General features: G+C 35.6%; 1 protein-coding gene across 2 annotated transcripts in view; it reads right to left on the minus strand.

Moving 5' to 3' along the window:
* Positions 1-5,616: 5,616 nt before the first annotated feature.
* The window catches only part of LOC142343998 (uncharacterized), a 43,457-nt gene continuing 27,735 nt past the window's right edge, over positions 5,617-21,338 (minus strand). The window contains exons 2-3 of one of the 2 annotated variants that reach the window (XM_075395433.1): positions 6,984-7,122; positions 5,617-6,525 (exon numbers count right to left, since the gene is read on the minus strand). In XM_075395433.1, the coding sequence (XP_075251548.1) occupies positions 5,998-6,525; positions 6,984-7,122 (667 nt within the window). In that variant the 3' untranslated portion in view covers positions 5,617-5,997. The remainder of the gene's footprint in view (positions 6,526-6,983; positions 7,123-21,338) is intronic. The other variant, XM_075395431.1, reaches the window with a different exon arrangement.

The raw sequence follows: 21,338 nt of genomic DNA on the forward strand, positions 1-21,338 counted from the left end.
ACGATATTGAGAGATTTGTTCATGTTCAAAATCATTCTCTTATCAGACTATTTCGAGCGCACTTTACTCTAAACAGAGGCATCTTCGAGCGCACTTTTGCCTGATCACAGGTGATTTCGACCGCACTTTAGTCTGGGACTATATTTCGAGCACACTCTAGTCTGGACAATGGTCTGGAACTCGTCTGGACAATGGTCTGGAACTCGTCTGGACAATGGTCTGGAACTTGTCTGATCAGGGGTCACTTCGGTTTTGAATTCGTCTGATCAGAAGCAGCTTCAAGCGCACAATGATCTTCGAGCGCATACTCGTCTGATCAGAGGTCACTTCGGTCTGGGACGGTCTGATCAGGGGACCCACTTGTCTTGGACGGTCTGATCAGAGACAATTTCGTGCGCGATCTCAACCTGGATAACAGATATCCCCAACATTTTATCATTTGATTCAGTTATTGATAAGATTTTATACAAGATCTAGATACAATTGCATATTTGGCAAGCAATTAACCCGTCCTCAAGAAGGCACGGGATTGGGGGTTACGGAAAAACGAAGCAAGGTATAAGGAATAGAAATAAATGCCTAAAAATCTCCTCATGGGAGGGATTCATAAGTATTAAGTGCCGACAGAAAGGTCGCCATCCCTAATGTACTCGATGAAGCGCTGATTGAAGATTTTCGTGCTTGCCACCTCAGATCATGCTTATGATATTATGACCACCATTGCTGGTGGCATTTATTGAGCAGTAACTTGACTGTACCGGCATTAGAATGCAAACCTCTCACTGCAAAAAGTAAAATTTTAAAAATCCAATTGTTCCCGCCAAGCAATTCTCGCTACTTAAGCGTTGTATTATCCCTAATCAAGCACTACAATTAGGTTTTTTAGGTCCAATGTGCAATGAGAAACAAAATAAAATAAACCTAGTCTCAGCTGAAGATCACTACCCTCTCCAGGTCCGCGACAATAGAAATCTGCGAAAAAACAATTGCACATAACGTTACTATATTTTTCGAAACACATTTTGAATCACAAATTTCCTAGATCGAGTTGCTTAGATGAGGCTGGAGGCCCACTTGAAAATCAAGTGAAAATCTTCTGCTTAAAGCATAGTAAAGAAGAGAGCAAAGCAACAGAAAATCAACATAGAGCAAATAGACTTGTCGAGATAACCGGACAAAAGATCGAAAGCACAACAGATCGAAAACAAAAAATTGGGACAATAGATCGAAAATTATTCTCTGTTCTTATTGGTTGAAAATAAGCTTTATTTGCGAACTGCAATATAATTACCACATTATGGCCATGCCTCGTGAGTCATGGCCATGCCTTTGCGACCAGTGGGACTTGATATGAATCTGTCACAACCGAATAAAATGTTATATGCTGTATAAAAAATGAGCGTTGAAATCTGATTGGCCAATACTCAACTTGAATATTTTAGTTTTCGATATATCGTCCTAATTTTCGCTTTCGATCTGTTGTCTTCCAATCTATTGTCGTAGCACCACTTGTCGAGAGATTAATGCAATCCTGAAAAAAACTATGAATTATTATTATGTGTTATGTATTAAAAGAGCCTCTAAGCCATGCAAAACATTGTTAGAAAAGCAAATGCTCCTCTAAACTATTTTAGCACTCTTGTCTAGTACTCTTAATGGTCTAACAAAAACATAATTCAAATTTAGTTTGTTGAATAAACAATAAAACTTGAGAAAGTTCCATCTGACTCCAAATGAAAAGAATGTTACAGGAGTGACATAAAAGTTCGGGATGGAGATGGGTCAACAAATCAGACAAAATTTGGACGGAATTAGTTGAAGTAGGTCACCATGCTCATCGTTCTAAGAAAAATCTCTACGGTTTATACAATATTAATGCACCGGGTTCGGTCCCTATACAAACTGACGCAAACACGTCAGCAATAATAGACACTAGAAACAGGAAATCGTGTTGCGCAATATTGCTATCAAAAACACGAGAGAGAAACAGATCTCAAGGATAGACAGAGAGGCCCCACTCGCGACAGAAAAAAAAGAATAGAAAGCTGAACATGAAGATCAAGAGTCTACACAAAGTCACAAATAATAAGAAAATGAAGTGTTAAAAAGCAGAGCATAACAGTATGGTACTATCAATGATATCAAATGTAGCACGCGCAATGCGCGTCTGCATACCCAAAGAACCAATCAAATCCACAGTGCAAAAACTTCAATCTATAATTCCAGAATTATCAGAACTGCCTGTCGCATGTCAAACAGATGACACTGACACATAACTGAAATGAAACAACAGAAATTGAAATTATTCCAGCAACAGCAACTGGAAGGGTAAAACAAGTCCATCTGAACACTTCATCTATTTGATCAAATGGCCGCAGTCAAAACAAAGATCCTGTTTCACACAATTTGGGAGTATCTGAACCAGTTTATCAATTCTCGTCAGCAGGCATCTCCTCGTCCAAAGAAACCAAAGAGACGTGCAAGTGATATCTCTAATTCGCAGCCATCATCTACCATAGTGAAAACAATTATAAATACCACAGAGCGGACGTTTTTGGCACTAATACTCCTCCTTCGACCATCATTGGACGTGCAAACATAATGAATCTATGCACTAGATACTTTTGAGATGCAAGCATTCCGATGTTGAATATAGACAATGAAAAAAACAACAGTAAAACTGATATTTGATTCAGATGATTAACTTACCACTAGCCGATCGTATCAGGTACACTTTTCGCGTGTTATATAACCTGTGAGTAGCCATTAGATTTCTCAAAAAGCTTCTATGTTAAGATTTATCAGCCTACTTTTATCTATTTGTCAATGTCAGGTGAAATGTAAAACGTATACCTCATCTTATAATAATTCGTTTCATTTGGCGCGTCAAAATGTTATTTATTGGGTAAATTAGTTATATTAGTCAATCTGAGGATCAAACACATTTGTTAATTTCAATTCACATGTGTGCTTTTCCTGCAATTTGATTTACTCTAAATTCCACCACCTAGCGGATTAATTTAAAATAAGTATTCGTTTTCTTTTCTTTGCACCTTTAGTACGGTTGCTAATGTTAAATGCTGCCCTTTCTTACCCTGTATTTTCAACTCAGCATGATAGAATCATTTGAGATTCCCCCCCCCTTCAGAAAGGTCAGTTCGCATTGCAAAAAGTATAGTTTCTATGTTAATTACGACTGGAGGATTACGTAATGTACGAGGAACAATTTCTTCCAATTGTAAGCGCCATAAGGTCTTGCGTAGTGTGAATATGCTTCTTTTAGAAACTACAAAAACACGGCGAAGAATCCAGGCTATCAAGCTGTTATCTCATACTAACACAACATCTTTTCACAAAAATCCTATAAGCAGACTTAAAAATTTGCGTCAACAATATTGAGATAGTTTCATTCAAAACAAATGGACAACATTTGTCAAGTTTTTTAATAAAGTTTTGACAAGTATCGGCTGTTGAAGCATCTTTCCAAGTCTCCCAAAACTCAATAAAGGCGCCACAGGAGGAAACTACTGGAACCACTAACGCGTTGAAGGTTGGCAATATGGAACGCAGGCTCGTTCAGCCGATTCTATCAGGAATTTCAAAACATTGGACTGATTTGCAAAAGAAACTGCGTTTCACAAACCGAGTTTCTTGAATGCTTCCGCTGGATAAAACGTCCCAAGGCAGAAGCGTAACGACACCAAAAAAGTTCACAAAACAGCAATGATGTTCTTTTTTTAGTGCTTATGCCAGTGAATCAGGGTTGTCAATTTGAATTTATATCGCTTTTTATTGCTAATATCAAGTTGAAATCAATTTCATACATTTTTGAGGTGGCGCACTAATTGCCCTCAAACAACTAAGTAGAATTCTTTAAAATAGATTTCATAGGATTTTTGGCCCTTACGTTAATGGGACCCCTAATTGGGAACACAGTTTGGTAACATATATATATATATATATATATATATATATATATATATATATATATATATATATAGAAAACTTGCTTAACATTACTGGTAGCAAAACATCAGAATAGATTTTATTGTCAAACACATGGTTACTCTTTGTAAGAGCTCACTCTCTTCTGTCTACCCTAGAAGTAGCGTTAGGTGGCCGAGAAATAAATTAAATCGGGGTAAAAACAAGTCAAACCAATAAAAAGTATTTGATTGATTTTTGTTTTATAAATTTTATACCTTCTTAATAAGATTTTATGTTGGTCATGTTTTTGTCAGTTATTGTGCCATTTTGTTTTTTGATTAGACCTTACTATTGTGAAAATGAATTATTTGAATTAATTACTTCGATTACTTTGGGTTATTTTAATCTAAACTTCGTCTCGATAATTGTTTTTCTTGTCATTTTTTGCGATGTCAGTCTAGTATTCTGCTTTTTGTTCTTGATGACAGCTCAATTGAGAAATGGAAAGAAATGGAGAAATAGGTTAACTGTTTTAAAGAACAATTCGCATTTGGAACGGATCTCGAGAAAGTCTTTGTAAATTTTCTTTATGAGCAAATTTCCGGGGTTTAATATAATTATACTAATTCCCGTGATTTTAATTTTTATTATTTTACCACGAAGTTGCACAATTAATTTTACTTTTTACAATTGTTATTTACTTTACGAATTTACTGTAAAAGATAGATAATTCTACCGCAGAAATCATAAATTTATAGCAATGCATTTTTGATTGAACTGTGGTGAATTCAGTACAAAAACACCGATAAAAAATGGAAGATTGTTACACACTTGAGAAATTTTAAAGACAACGGAATTTATACATTATTTTGTGATAAAGCTCCGACCCAAGACAGATTGTTCAGTTGATTGTGTTACAAATTGTAAAAAAATAATATTAGAAGATTAGTAATGCTAAACACTATAAAATTTTATTTCTGATATCGAATGCTCTTAATTCCAAAAATTTAGGGGGGTTATCAGATTGGAGATAATCTTGCATTTTTCGGTCAATTAGGGGGATTAAATCTAAAATATTCCCTCATTACCCTTATCTCCTTCAAATCTTTCAAGATTCCTCTCATTCAAATGAGTCCCCCAATCTTCTTGGGGTGCTTCTTTTTTGGGGGTGAGATTTGATTTTGTTCCCCAGGATGAGGTCCTCGACCCAAAACAAACAGGTATGAGCTAGACCAAAAAAGACTTGGACTACACCGAGCCAGACAAACAGAGCCTAGCCAAACCCTGCATCAGAGCAAACAGATCTAGATCCTGGGCTAGGCCGAACAAAGTTTGATCACCGTGAGCCAAACCAAAGAGTTTGGTCGACATTCTGCCACACCGGAAAGACCAAATTGGTCGCCATACCTACGCCTGGCCAAAAATTCGTCCAGAATATGAGCTCGGTCACATTGGACTGTTTCAACGTCCATCTGGTTCATACCTGTCGTGGGTCACCAATCTCTTCCTGGGTCATCATTACCGCCAATTACCCCCCCCCCATCTTAAACCGTTTTTTAGTTTTTTCCTCCAAACATGTAATTAATATTATGGCCAAAAGGTTAAAGTATACATGCTTTCAGAATAATCAGGAACATATTTATTGGAACAATATCAAAATTATACAATAATCTTAGGCTGTTCGTTCATTAAGCTGTTCGTTGCTCTATAAATGAAAACAAGACGCGAATGATCCTAATTGTCTGTCTATTGGTATATTTTCATGCTGACATTGCAAGAACTCTCTTAAAGTTTTTTTTAAAGAATTTTTCCCCGTCACTCTTACATTAAAAGGTAACTTTCCACTTTTGTATGCTCTTTAAAATCAATGATCTATTACTCTGCTTAGTATACTTTTGCGTTCTTATTATCAGCTGTTTTGTCCGTTTGTTCTATTTTAACTGCAGGCGGTTTGCACATTTTCTTAAGGTTGCTGATGTCATCTGGTTTAAGTATGTGTGAAGCCACCCTAAACCAAATTACATTCTACTCTTACATCGTTTGGAGGATTTTGGGACTTATTTTCATGGGTTAATTGTAAGAAATAATTTGTTCACAGCGCCTGGTCAGGTACCACGTTTCGTATACCATTCGCCCGCACACGTGATACTCTTCAAACAATTGTTCTTCATCTTTAGTCGGGCTTCTGTATACAACTGGCAATGAGTTGAAGAAGTCAAGCTTCCCTAGGAGATAGCACTTCTGGGCTCTACCTCCCTCTACTCCATCAAAGGGGTACACAAAGCCAATTGCGAACAGCCCCGGTTCGGTCCCCTCTGCAAACCACTCGACAAGTTTTTCAAAAACTCCGTCATTCAAATACCCGATTGAGTTAGTGGCAAATATGTTAGCTTCCCGACACTTTTCATGAAGAAGCATCTCAACTTCTGGTGTCATGTTGTTGAAATCAACTGTGACATTTTCGTCGTAAATGCCAGCATCCTTGCCGTACTGGAGGGCATTTTGGCTGGAGTCACAGCCAAATGTTTTCACGGGAAACAAGGGTGGTTTGTGAATATTGTACAGGTTTCCTGGTGTTCCCCACATTTTGGCAAAATCCTAAAAATGGACAGCTGAATAAACCAGTGTCTAGTCAAAAGGATCTCAGCTAAGAGCAAGTGGCGTGGACTCGTAATATTGGTGACTATCTTTTGCTGATCTTATTTTAAAATAATTGCAGATCTGATCAAAAAATCCTACAATATCAGCTCTCAGTTTCGTGAATATTTCAATTTCAATGAGGGGGTTGAAACTTTCAGCTTGAATTTTCCAAGAAAAATTCGTGACCGCTCGGGGTTTGGCACAAACTCTCGCGCCACAGAATAAGTACCCCGGTCGACTATGATCTATGGCATCTTTAAAACAGGACACTTGATATTGCTCTAGTTGATTGAGGACGGTTATCTTGCAAGATCTAAACACTATTCATCATCTTACAAGATTCTTGCAGGTTCTTGCAAGATCTTGCATGATAACCGTCCGAATTATGAGTATTGTAAGATAACCAACAATCTTACAGGTTGGACACGGGTGGAGCCGAACGGGCGTAGAGCAGCATGTCGTACAATGGGAACTAAAACTGAATATTCTCCAAGCTCGAATATTTTCTGATAGCCCCCACAGTGTACCCCCAAGAAATTAATGTTTGGACTCACTCTGAAAAAGTTATTGAATTTCATAATTACGTGCTTGGTATTATAGATCGACTGCAATATTTGCAACACTTTTTCAAGAAAATCAAAATACAGAGCAGTCTATTAGCAAAACCGTAATTCCAAATGATGTAAACATTATGCACTGGGTTATTACTATAGAGGTATTAATTTCAAACTTCCGCTCTTTTAAAACAATCAAAGCGCATATTCACTCGTTTTTGACATGTAACAATTCAAATGCATACATAGTAATTAAACATATACAAATGCGGGTTATAGCGAAAATTATCCCCGAGTAGTATACCAAAATGCACGTACTGTCACGGCGGGGTTGACCAAAGTTTTGGTGGTGTCAAAAACTTCTAAAATTTCTGCCAATTTGTTGCAGTGGGAAAAACTTATAATACTTTGGTCTAAAATGTAGGGGGTACAAAAACTTGTCAAATTGTCGCGGTTTTCTGAAGGCGGAGAAAAACTTTGCAATTTTTGGGGTGCATAGATCTGCATTTCAAAAATGAAAATTCATTAACACTTTTTGGTCAGAAAAAACTCTTCTCATGTTTTTAATTTAAAATTCAAAAACTAACCTGTGTGTGTGCTAGAAAAAGTGCCAGGAAATTGCTAAATTTCCACAGTAAGAAGAGTTTCACTCAATTTTTGGTGATCTTTCTCCACATGTGTTTTAAGTATCGTCGTTTAATTGGCCAAATGTTACCCAGATTAATATCTGCGAGCCGAATACATCTCTAATAAAGGTTAATTGCCAAGGTTCTCAGTGAAGATTTATTTTTTCTACTAACAGGGGAGTGCTATTGACGTCAAAGTTAGCCATGAAGCAGAAATGAATAGCGGGCTTGCATTGTGTATCCTTGCTGTCGAAAACGGTCCATTTAGCTATCCAAAAACTAGTGTGTATTGTTGGTAAAAGCAATTGAAGGCTGTTAAACTTTGACGCCAGAGGTTTATGTGTAATTATACGTGCTTAAACGTGCACTTTGGTGTGGAAAATTGGGCGAAACAAAAGAATATTGCGAAAATTTTAAATGAAGAGAAAGGTGTAATCAAATAAAATGAAAGCTTTTTTGTGATTGGCTGACAAGGTGAGTTGTAGATTTCGTGTTGTAGTTGTACAATCCAAACTGTGTTTCAATTTTGTAGCCAAGATAGATTTGTGGTCATAAGATTGAGTTCGTTTTTAGAAAATTATATTGTGGTCTCAAGATTACTTTGATTTTTATCATGATATTGCATGTTCAACGAGAAATTTCTCCTGTACATAAATTAGAAGAATGGATCAAAGTTTTATTTTCATTTCGAATAATGTATGTCTAACAGAAAAAACATTCTGAAAAAAATTCTCTATACAAACATCACAAAAGAAACAAAACAACAAAGCAAAAAAATCTATTAACAAAAAAAGATGGTCTATAGCTTTATAAGTTTTAGGAGTTGATGTCAAGTTTTTGCTTTTCGGAGAAATGCAAAGGCTAAATTGTAGAGTACTCGGACTTTTAGTTGCAAATAGATTGATTTGTGACGGATCACGGTTTAACAAATCAGGAAATGTACCTGGTGACGGAAAAACTTTTCAGGTGTGATATCAAGAGGTTCATTACCTGCTTGAAACCGCCTGAAGTTCTAGAATGCTTCTCGCCTGAAGCTCTAGATCCCTTCCGTAGCACTCACTATCCCAGTACTTTCCTTATAAAGGAGTCTCTTTACTACAATAGTCGTATAGAATTTTTCTCACACTTTCATCTATTGTCTCCGGATCGAACTTATATTCCCCTTTATATCCTGTAACATGACCAATCGTGTAATGAGTTGCTCTCATCAACGCTTTTTCAAATTTGAATAACCGATTTTTTAAAAAATTTCGATCGGTAGCGCTGCGCCAAAAATTTGATGGTTATTCTCTTATTGTATTGTAATCTTTTTCAAACAATGACGAAGTTTTTTTGTAGTTTTTTGTGCTGTTGTCCCCGAATCAGTATTTTCCTCGTTTCAAGATAATTGAAAAGGGCATGTCCGAAAGCAGATAACAAGAATGAACAAAAATAAGATTGGTAGTTTTAAGAAACAGACAAACATTTCGAACGTTTCTCTAATTGCTCAAATTAGAAGCACAAATGTTCTGTCGTAAAATTTGGGTATCATGAATCGTACTTGAAAGATAATTCCTGTTTTTTTTTCATTTTGTAGCTGCTTTTTTGAAGGCCAGAATTCTCAAAACAAAAATTTACAACAAATGAAAAGTTTGACAAATACAACTGGGAGAAATAGAATCTAATTTTTTTTGAAGAATTCTGTAGTGTTAGAGCTTTTCAGGTTTAGATGCGGTTAAATGAAAATTGCAGCCTACGAAATTGTTTGCGATGAATTACATGAATAGTTGTTTTGGAGTGTTTCCCAACAGACTTGGGCGTGGTCATTTACTTATAGCTAAAACTATACCCGCTGCGCAGACTTCGCCAATAGAAGCCAGAATTTGATTTTATCCCAATCAATCTGAATACAACCATTTTGTGCAGTTAGCCTTACTGGAACAAACCGAAAATCAGTGGTCCGTCGGAGTGTATAGGAAAATGAGTTTCCGTAATCTTATCGTGGCGAATCGAAGAAGTAATAGACAGGTCACACAACATTTAGTTAGCAGACTGAAATTGTTGGTGCCTTGTCGATCAAGGATCAAGGATTCTATTTTGTAAGCCAGGGCCCTGCTTTTTATGAATGACAAAATTGTACTTCTTGTGTCATTGAAGGTTACTAAAAACAGCGAATCCGAGTTATTTAGTTCTACTACAGATAATTACCTATTTGATCTGATCAATAATTTGTATATAGGAATCGTTCGGAAAATATTGTCAAAAGACCTTTAGCTGTTTCCTCATATGACCGTGAAAAATCTTTATTTTTGGGCGGCAAGTGATTATTTCAAATAGGTGTAAAATTGTGATTAAGATAGTGCGCCTAAGTTACCTGTCCATTGAGTTCTGATTGGGACTGATATCTCGTCTCTAGAAAAATACATGAAGGTATCAAAAAATTTAAGTCCTTGTGCCATATTTCACAATGCCGGCGTCCTTTTTAAAGAAAAATATAACGTAGGACCAGGTTCTGCTATCATGATCCCATATAACGTCGACAGCTATTTCATCGGTCAGTTTCTGGAACGTTTCTTTTGCTTATGCATTTAAATTGTTCCACAAAAACTGTTTCTATTCATTCGAAGGTTCTGTAGCAAACCGTATGAGCAAAACATTGAAGTTTTTCGTGATAAAAAAATTTTAATGTCAAAAAAATGGGTGTTTGTACGGAAATTACAATGAAAGCACACTCTTTTCTTCTACAAATTTCAAAGTCCTAACTCCGAATCCACAAACTTGTTAAGTCATCAAAAAAATTCACGGATTAGCTTGGCAGTCAGAAAACTATCTGTTCATATATATCACACTAATTTTTAAGAGCATTCGTCTGAAGAATACCCAGCAGTTTATTGCGCGGTTCCAAAAAATTTAATTTTTGTCTTAACTGCACCACACTCTCTTTCTTGGTTTGAACTCAATGATTCACTTAAAAGCTTTTTAAACTTAACTGTTCAAACCGTTTTTTTTAAAAAAGAAAGCTTAATTGGTTTTCTGCAAGAGAAGACCCTTGCTTCTTCTTCAATTGGCAGCTAATGAGAGATGAAGGGACAAAAATTTAAGCACCCTGGTCGCTGAGTTCATTCACTTGCTCGCCGATATTTAATACTTTTATTTTAACAGACCAAATAAAAAAGAACTAGCGACTAGTATCTGCAGAGAAAGATAACTCTTGCATAACGAAGAACAAGTTTGCCTAATCACTCGATTCATTTACAACAATAAACCATTTCTTGAGGGGAAAAAAATGAAAGTCAGAGCTTCATCAAATGGTCTCTCATCCGAAACTAATTCTGATCCCCCAAGCACCCAACTTCTGAAGAAATTTATTAAGATGACCCAAACTTGCCTGAGCAAAAATGAAAATCTTGTGAGTGCAGACAGAGTACAAAGGTTCTTCACTATTAAAAACCTGACAGGGTTATTGAATTTTTTGTGGTTCAAATGAAAGACAACACGTTTTTAGTGATTATATCAGTCATGAACTGTTTTCTTTGATTTGTTTTGATTTCTTCAATTAAAGTTTCTGTTAAATTTCTTTGTTTTCAGGGATGGAAGAGATAACTTTTGATCAAGTTGACACGGTATTTGAGGAGAACAGTGGTAAATCGAAATAAAAATTTTGTTAAAAAAATTTTCACCAAGACCTGATGTTTCGTCTCCTCTTCAAAATTTTTAACTATTGTTGCAAAATACAATTTGTATTGTCAAGTTGGTATTTCATAAACACAACAACGAAGAAACTTCAATTTGGACATCATTTTTATCAAATTTAGTTTGTTATACTTTACCTAACCCGCTGCTTTGATTAGGTTTATATCACGAGAAGATTGTGTTTCTATGGCACTGTAGGGCCCCCAGGAACACGGAGAACAAAATAAATACCGAAAGCTTTCTGCAAACACGTTTTATCTAATACGTTTTATCTTATTGAAAATAATTTTTTATTTGCAGAGAAAATCAACCAACATATACAGAGGCTGCCCCCAAAAAGACCAACAAATTTTAGATAATTTTAGATTTTGTACAACATAATGAGATCTATTTTTCGCATATTTGACAACGTTTGTGAAGAGGTGATCATTGACAAAAAAGTTTGTTAATTTGTCTTCTGCAGATTGTCACAAATCACAAATATTAATTATGTGAAAAACAATATTTACCAACAACTTAAATGGTCAAGGACAAAAATTTAATCAAAACTCACATCTTTTTGTTTCAATCGCCGCGCGAAAAACAGCAAACTGACTGTTTGGGCAAACAATGTACTCTAGCACAGTTTTTAACGAAATTATTTTGGAATGAGCCGCGAAAGCAAAATTTGGACACATCATAAATCGCTCAGATATTGTTGGCACGATCCCTCAAACTTTTTTATTCCATCTGATAAAGCAAAAGTAACACCATTTAACAATAAACGACGGAGAAATTCCTATTCTGAGGCCAATGGTTCAATTGGCAGACCAACAAACACAAATTCTTCTACGTAGTTCGGATTAGCAAGTACTTTCTGTGCTTGGTGAGTGCCTTCACTTTGTAGTCAGATCAAAAGTTCGAATAAAAAACTGCAACAGTATGAGGAGATAGTGATAACACCTATTGTTTTTTCATTTCGTGGCTGCTTTCTTGAGGGTCAAAAGGTATTCAAATAAAAAAATTATCACAAGAAAATCGTTTGACAAATAAGACTGGGAAAAAATGAATCTTTTTTTTTTGAAGAATTCTGTAGTATCAAGGCATTTCAATTTTAGTTACGTTTAAGTGAAAGTTACAACTAAGAAACTGTTTTCCCTACAGTTTTGGGCGTGGTCATTCTGAAAAAAGCTCAAACTATACCTGCCACGCAGATTTTACCAATAGAGTCTAGACTTCCTTTTTATACCAATCTATCAGAAAACACCCAATTTGTGCAGTTAGCTTTATGTGGGCGAAACCGGAATTAGTTGAACCTACACACTGTAGTGGAATAAGAAATTCCGTGTTCTTGTCATGGCAAACCCGAGAAGTATGAGACAGATAGAACAACATTTAATTAGAAGAATGAAATCTTTGCTGCCTTGTAGACAAATTTTTTTTTTATGAGCTAGTGCCCTGCTATAAAAATGACAAAATTTTACTTCTTGTGTTGGTTGAAGGTTACTCATAATAGCGAGTTTAAATCTTATTCAGATAAAACTTATTAGTTATTTAGTTTTGCTGCAGCAAATTTAAGAAGTTAAAAAAATGGCTCATCATTTGATCTATAATTTGTTTGCAGCAATTGTTTGAAAAAAATTTTGGCTGCTTCCACATCTTACCCTGGAAAAACTATAATTGATAACCGCGACGGAATATTTTTTTAGGTGTAAAGTTGTTATTACGATTATGTGCTCAAGTTACGTCCCTATGAAAGTCTTATATTGGGGTGGATACTCCGTCTCAAGACAAATACATAGCGTTGTCGAAAAAATTAAGTCTCTATGAAAAGTTGCACGACGCTAGCGTCCTCCCTCAGGAACAATATAATGTGGGACGAAGTTGTTGTATCATGCTCCCATTAAAAAGAGACAGCGTTTTCATCGGCCACTTTCTAGAATTTTTCTTTTGCTTATATTTTAAAGATTTCCACGCAAAATTTTTCTTTTTATTGGAATGTTCATTAGCTAATCGTTTGCGCTAGACCTTGAAATATTTCGTGTCAAAAATTTTTGTTTTACAATAACATGGTGTTTGTACAGAAAAATACGACTGCGTTCTCTTTTCTCCTTCAAAATTCAAACTAACTCTTAAAGCAAAAAGGCCCCAACTCTTAAAGCAAAAACTTAGTGTAAAATGACCAAAAATTTCCACGTTATTGCCATACATGAATCTCACACAAATTGTTCCGAGCATTTCTCCGACAAAAAGCCAGAAACTTATGACGTCAAAGGATCCAGAAAAGTTCAGTTTTTCAATTCTGTTAGAACTGAACAAAAATCCCGTTCTTGAATTCAACTTATCAGACTGCCCAACGATTCCCTTAAAAACCTTTAATTTTAACTGTCCAAACCGTACTTTTGAAGAAAAAAAAGTTTAATGGGTTTTGTGCAAGGAAAAAGATCGCTTCTTCTTGGATTGGCTATCTAATTAGAGAAGAAGCGACGAAACAGAAAGAACCCTTGTCGCTGAGCTCGAATATTCGCTCGTTGATAATTAATCCTTCTTTTTCAACAGACGAAGCATAAAAGACTAGCAACCAAAATCTGCAGAGAAAAGTTATGGTTCAACTGAAAGAAAATTTGAGTAATTGTAGCAATTATGAACTGCTCATGAATGCTTGATTGTAGCAATCATAAATTGTAGCAATCATGAATGTTTGAGAGTATGATTACTTCAATTAGTAATTTTGGTGAACTTTCTTTGTATTACGAGATGGAAGAGATAGGATATGATCAAGTTGACATTGTATTTGAAAAACCAAATATTGACAATTCTTTTAATTTGAAAGATATACTACGATCAATAGCATTGCCAACGCTGCCATCGAAAAGGGAAATACAAAACCTTCGAGACAAAGAAGAGAGACAAAAAAATCAAGAACTGAGTCAGTCAAAACCAAATCTTTTTTAGAGATATCTTCTCAATTTTGACGAGCTCTGTGAAGAAGTTTTCATTGACAAGTGTTTGTTAATTTGTCTTTGGTAGGTCTTTGCAAAAAATACTTACGTTATTTACGTGAAACACAACCTATACCAGCAAAATATGTGGTCGAAAACAATTGAGTTGAACAAAACTCAGATTATTTGGTTTCAGTCTCTGCGCGAAATTCAGAAAGCTGATTTTTTTGGCAAACAATTAACTCTGGCACAGTTTTCACAAAACTGATTTGAATGAGCAGCGAAAAAATATAGGATATCTATCCACATACCTTGATCTCAAATCTCAAATCGAGTGTTTCCGATATTGCTGAAGTATAGTTGGCCGGGTCTGTCAAACTTTCTATACCATCTGAAAAAGCAGAAGTAACTCCATTTAACAAGGAAACAGAAAATTCTCCTATTCTGAGGCCAATGATTCAATTGGCAGGCAATGAAATACAAAAACTTCTGAGTAATTCGGATCAGCAAGCAATTTCTGTGCTTTGTGAGTGCCCTCACAATTTTTCCCGTAAAACTTTAAAATTCCAAAAAAGGGCAACTGTATGAGAAGTTTTTCAATTTTTTTCTTCGCAAAAACCCTTAGTTGACAAAACACCAGACATTTCATTAATCAGAAAAAGGTTTGAGTTAACTTAGCTCTATATTCGTACTTGTTTTGCAAATTAAAGTAAAACAACAATATGACATCCGAAGAACAAAATATTCTAGTCTCAAAAAAATCTATATGTGAAACATCAATCTTTAAGTGAACAGACTCTAGAAATTCTGGCAATAAATGGTTAACGTTCTCAATTGTCATTGCTAAAGAAATATGGTCCAACATTTACAAGATATACATATCCGGTCCTGATGGTGGTCAAAAAAGGAAGACCCGAAAGAAGATTCACGGAAACAATCTGACAACGAATTAAAAATCCTAAAACCTCTTTTGAGCTCTAAGTACGAAAAGGCTTAGGAAACAATCAGAACGCTTTTTAATAGATGAAAACAAACAATAACGATAGATGCAAGCCACGGCCACATAACTGCGTCTTCATTTTTGCACGACGTGCAACAACCAACCAAAAAATTCTGGAGGCTCTTGTTCTTAAAGAAGTATTATGATCAATAGTAAAGCCAGGGCTGCAATCAAGAAAAAAAAATGCAAAGCATTCCAAAAACACAATGGAGACAACCGAATCGATAATCAAGTCAATAAAAAAAATCCCAGCATATCATCTGACAATCATAAGTAATCTTCTTACCGAAGACTACAAAGGTCTTACTGACGGAAAAGAGGGAACTTAGAGCGCCTGTTGGTGAAAACGCTGAAGGGAGTCCAAATCAGAAAAGAACGGGACTCCTATGTCGAAATCAAACTGCTAGAGTCAGAGTACGCGAAAAGGGCAGCCGCCTATGGCTGCCAGCCAAATTTACAAAAGCAGTAATCTGAAACCAAAAAGCCAGAACTTTTCTCTCAACAAAAACTGCTCTTACAAAGCAAAAATAAAAAAAAATTTCCTCGACTGAAAGCAACTTTTTGCGATACCAACGAGATGTGGTCTTGACTTGGCTCATGTTGAAAAACTGTCAGAATATAACCGCGGTGCGAACTATTTGTCAGTAATATTTGATTGTTTGTCAGGTTATTGGCTTAACGAACCACTGAAATCCAACTAGGCAACAACAAAAGCCGAAGCATTCAGGAAAAGGATAAAAACAAGAAACCAGAAAAAGTACGTGTTGGCGGCACAGATTTTAAAGCCAATTTTCAAACTCTCTATGAAAACAAAAAGAATGAGATGTAATTTTAAAAATAGAGAAATTCATTCGCTGATCGCAGAAAAATTTATTGTACAATTATCTTAAGACGAGTGGATTCATGCATCGAACAATTGCAAATCGTTGTTCAAACAATCATCGGTAGAGTAATTAGATTCGCTAAGTTAGCAATCAGTAAGATAAAAAAGAAAGTTTCTCCCTTTTTGTCACTATTTATTAAAGCATCAGCACATTTTGTTGCCGGTGACTTTGAAAGAAGATCCAAATCAGATATGCTTTTTGGAAAATGGTTTATAGAAACATTCTCGAACAAAGTTTTCGATAATTACGAAATACCTCCTAAAAATCCTTCTATTTATAGTCTGATTGATTCCTCTCAGTAGCCTATTCAGGAAAAAAAATTGTGAATCAGAGTTGGTAAAATTTGTGGATAATTGTAGTGCAACACAGAAGCTTGAATGAGCTTACTGCTCGACTAAGTTTATCGGTTTCTAAAAAGATGTTCCCGGAGAAAACTTACGCCAACCAGAAACAATTTCTTAATCAAGAAAACGTTTTAGAAGGTCACTGGAGAGTAGCTGTGAAAGACACTTAGCTGTGAGTAGCTGTGAGTGACCTTGAAAAAGACAGACGACACTTATTAATTTAATAAAAAAAAGAAAGATCTGGAGCATATAGTCAATTCTTTAAACAGCCACAGGACTTCACAATTTCATTCATAAATACAACAAATTAACGATACTTTGATATTGTTTTCTGGAAAAAATGATGAAATCACGTTTCCAGACAAACATACAACAAGTATTCTATGTCTGAAAGGTAAACAGGATGGAGGTGGATGTTGATAAGGCAAAAACCGAAGTTGAAGACTATCGGTTTGACATGTCGTCAGTTGAGAAATTTATTATTGTTTATGCGGTTATACTTGAATACCAATATGTCGATCACACAGAAGCTCCCCAAATAAATACGCGTCATTGCTTCAAAACAACGTTTGAAAAACAATAGTTTGTGCAATATTGTACCATATCACAAGATCTTTTTTAGCACGTTGTATTAAAAATAAACTACTTTCAGAAAACTTCCAGTCTGGTGCAATTCATTTTTGAACAGAAACTGGAAAATTGATGCTTTCAGGTGAACTGGAGACGTTGTTTTAAAGTTAAGCTTCTTGAACCTCGAAATAATGGAGGCGTAGTATCAGCAGCTAGCATCGTCACCCTATTTTTCGGGGCAATTTTGTAGCTGTGTTTTTTTAGATTCAGCTGCTGGCATTGGCCGCGGAGCTCTAACCTTAGCCAGAAATACTCTTTGGCCAGCCACAAAGAAAACCTGAAGAGACTTAAGTGTTTACCCAGCTCTCGAAAAAAATTGGCAATTCATGCGGAGCTCTTTGTAAGAAAAAAATTATTGTTCTAAGATTTCAACAAATTACTCAACAAGAACGAAAAGTATCACAAAATTGGTTAATTTTCTCTCATATATACAAAATGAATACAAATTTGTTACTAGCAGACGCAACGTATCCCACTCTAGATTTATTATCCCTAGTTCTAACGTTTGATAACTCTTTCAACTAAACAGTTTGCCTTCGTACTACCCAGAAAAACCAATGTTAGAAGTTAGAATGTTAAGTCACTGGGAGAGAAACAGCTCCATTCTTTGGTAAAAAACTTCACTCGAGAAAAACAGCAAAATTACGTGGAACAATTATGCGGAGCTGGGAAAACACAAACTCAATCGTTTCGCCGTATTTCAGCAACATCAATTTTGTACTAAATTTTTTGGAAAGCACTGTTTCTGCAAATTAAGATCTTGAACACAAACATTAACAATGCACTCAAAGCGTTCATTGAGATGAAAGTATTATACGGAAAATTGGCCTAGAATACGTGGCTAACTGGTCTGGTATATGATTATGAAGTCCAGCCGGCGAAATATGACCGGAGAGCAAAGAATGTTGGTGCAAGGAAAGCCTCTAAAGCATTCTCACAAAGGAGTTATTTTCTTGTGAATCTAGTCAGTGATACAATTACAAGTGACAAACCCATACTCAGTAGTAATTAACTTCGCGTTTCTTTCAGAGGAGTGCCTAATGGTTTTTTTCAGTAATATGAGAAGCGAACAATCGTTGCAAGTTATAAAGTGTTGAAGCAAACTTTTATGTGGAAAGGATGACTGTGGCAGTTCATGTGTTATTGGTATAAAAAAAACGGTACACAAAGCACCTACAGTATACATGTACGCAGAAAATTTGCCGCAAAATTTTTTTCTGGCAACAACTGGAATAAGAAGCTGGAGTCAGGAAGATGTGTTTTTGGTTCTGGCAACGGCCATGAACCAGGCATATATTTGGTAACAAACAGAAAAAAAATTTTGAAAGACAAACATTCAATTTTGTTGAAATTCTCAATTTAGAAACAGTTTTCTCCTTTGTTGAAACTCCTATTTCTACATGTTCTAATCAACGCGTTTCTTATCACTCTCGAAGATTTGAAATTTCTTGAAAAAGGTGGACACGGTATTCCTGTCAGCGTAAACGAAGACCATTCTATTCCAGTTTTTGAGTTTACTTCAACACAAGAAGCGTCGCATGATTTCATCCATCCGTAAATGACAGTTTGTTTAACTTTCAGTTGAGTTTATTTTTGGTGGCCCACTGGGCAACAAGGTGGAAAATTAGTTTTGTCAGGAAAAAAATCTAATTTTTATAATAAATCTGAAAGAAAGTGACCAAAAAACAGGTTATTACTTATACTTGCCAAATAGAACAGCGCAAAAACTGTATGAAATTGATCATTGCGTGTCGTAACCTCACATTTGGTAACTTATTTTGACTTGAGGTGTTAAGTTGATGCTGCTCGTTGTATATGACTGCCAGTTTTGTTTTCCATCATTTCACCAAGTAGACAGTTTACGAGGTCCTCTCTATGAGCAGTTGGAAACATGTGACGTGGCACTGTATAGAACAAGATTTGGAGGAAGTATCTTTAGAAGATTTTGAAATTTGACCAACAGAAGCATCGACATGATAATGCGATTGTGGTATTTTGTACTACCAAATTTATTTTTGTGCTGGGTGCAGGCAAAACTTTTAGAGCTAGAATTGAACTGAAGCTCAGTTTTGCAAAAAAATATCGAAAAAGTCTTTCAAACTGACGAAAACACTCACGTTCAAACATTGCTTCAACCACTTCTCTCAACTTTTGTCTTCTCCTGCTTGGTTTGCTATTTCATTCCCCGAAGATTTCCTTCTGCTAATAAAATTTTGAGCACCTGTCACCGGATTGAAATCTGGCTTGCGCTTTTTTCTGATGGAGGTACTTTGCTCCTCCTCAAGTTTTGAGAGCGTTTTTTTTAGCATCAAGATTCTCGCCAACTTGCTCCGACTCGTTCATAGAGACTGCTAAAGAGTGTTTTTTTGTTGAAACGCATTTGTTCTCACCATTTTCTTTCTTGAATAGTTTTGGCGTTTTGAACTCCCGTATACTCTTACGTCTTCACTCAGGCAACTTCGTACCAACATATTCATCAGAACACGTGTTATAGTAATAAAGATTATATAACTTTCAGACGACATACTAACATCTTAAAGAAACACGCAATTTTGTATTCGCAAATAGATGGCCCACTAGACAGAATTAGGCTCTCCTAAACTTCCCAGCTAATCAAAAAACACATGTCTCAAGTTACGCCGACCATGACTTTGTCTAGTCCGATAAAAAAACACATTTTGGAAAACAGACGCCTGGTACAGTACAGACTTTAGCTTTCCAAAACTGGTCAGCCAATCAGAAGAGAGCTGACTCAGGTAGCAATAACAGAATCCAAATTTTAACATCCTTAGTTAAAGAAAGACTAAGACTTCCAGCATTTTGACAGCGTTTTGATAATCAATCACCGAAGTCAGCTGTAGATAATCACACAAACAACGTAACGCTTCCAACAATTTCAATTACGCTAGTTTGGTAGCCGCAGAGGGCTTTTGTAAAACAAAGGCAAGCATTTTCAAATTAAGACATGCTATAAAATCATTAGGATAAAGCGAACAAAGTGCAGAATTGATTTTTTGAACTGCGGTGAAACGTTCAAAAAAATTCCTGGCAAACTACTTGAAGACATTATTGCGTTTTTCGTTTTTTTTTCATTCGAATCACATCACTTACTAGAACTCAGAGGCAAATAGCTTCTTCGCGTTAAAATTTTCTGAACATTCCGTTATACTACCCAAATTTTCAGCCTAAAATTCACATTTATATTTTTGGCATTACGCGAAAGTAGTGCGCAATCTATTGAAGTTTTTTTAATATATAATTGTTCAAAATTGTTGGCTTTTGATTGCAAAAGAAAACAAAAAGTTTTCTAAATTTAGTGTACTATGTTAAAACATAGGAAAGGCTTCAGCGGATTTTTTAAAAACACATTTTCAATTACTGTTGCCACATTTCATATTTTCTAACGCATTACTCTTGTCAGGTTCAACAACATTTTGAAGTTATCTTGTTCAAACTTGTATTTGTTTTCTCTTTCGTGGCCAGCCTTGACTTCAATAGCACTCCCTTGCCAGCAGAATATATTTTGTCCCGTTGCGCCACGGTACTTGAAAAAAATTAGATTTATTACTGCCTCGCATTTACTAATCTTGGTAACATTTCGTCATTAAAACGATCAGTTTTAAAACATTTGTGGATGAAGACCACCGAAAAACGAATGAAACTCCTCTTACTGTCAAAATTTAGCATTGTCCAGGCACTGTCTCCATCACGCACATTAGCACACAAGATAATTTTGAAAATTCAAATTAAAATCTATGCATACTCTATTTTGACAGAAAAAAGTTTTAGAAACTTTCTCCATCACACCAAACTGGCGAAAAAAATTCATATTGCGCTCAATGTTCATATTGTTTTTACCAGATGAAAAAAAATTGCGCTATCAATTACTTTACAATTAAAAAACAGCGTTTCACGGAAACTTAAAATTTAAAAAAACACCAGTCGAAAAAACTAGTTAGTGATTAAAATGAAATCAAAAATTAAAATCCATCACTATCTCAAGTTACGTTTTCTTGGCAAGAACATAAATCCAAGGTATTTCTTTACGTGTCCTCTTTTCACTTAGTTTTGCATTTCAAATAATTTAGAGCAAAATTACCATAGAGTTTTTCTTCCTTGTGATGTTTATTTTTGCAAACC

This window comes from Convolutriloba macropyga, chromosome 8 (genome assembly GCF_964194025.1).
Source record: "Convolutriloba macropyga chromosome 8, txConMacr16.3, whole genome shotgun sequence".
Classification (NCBI taxonomy): domain Eukaryota; kingdom Metazoa; phylum Xenacoelomorpha; order Acoela; family Convolutidae; genus Convolutriloba; species Convolutriloba macropyga.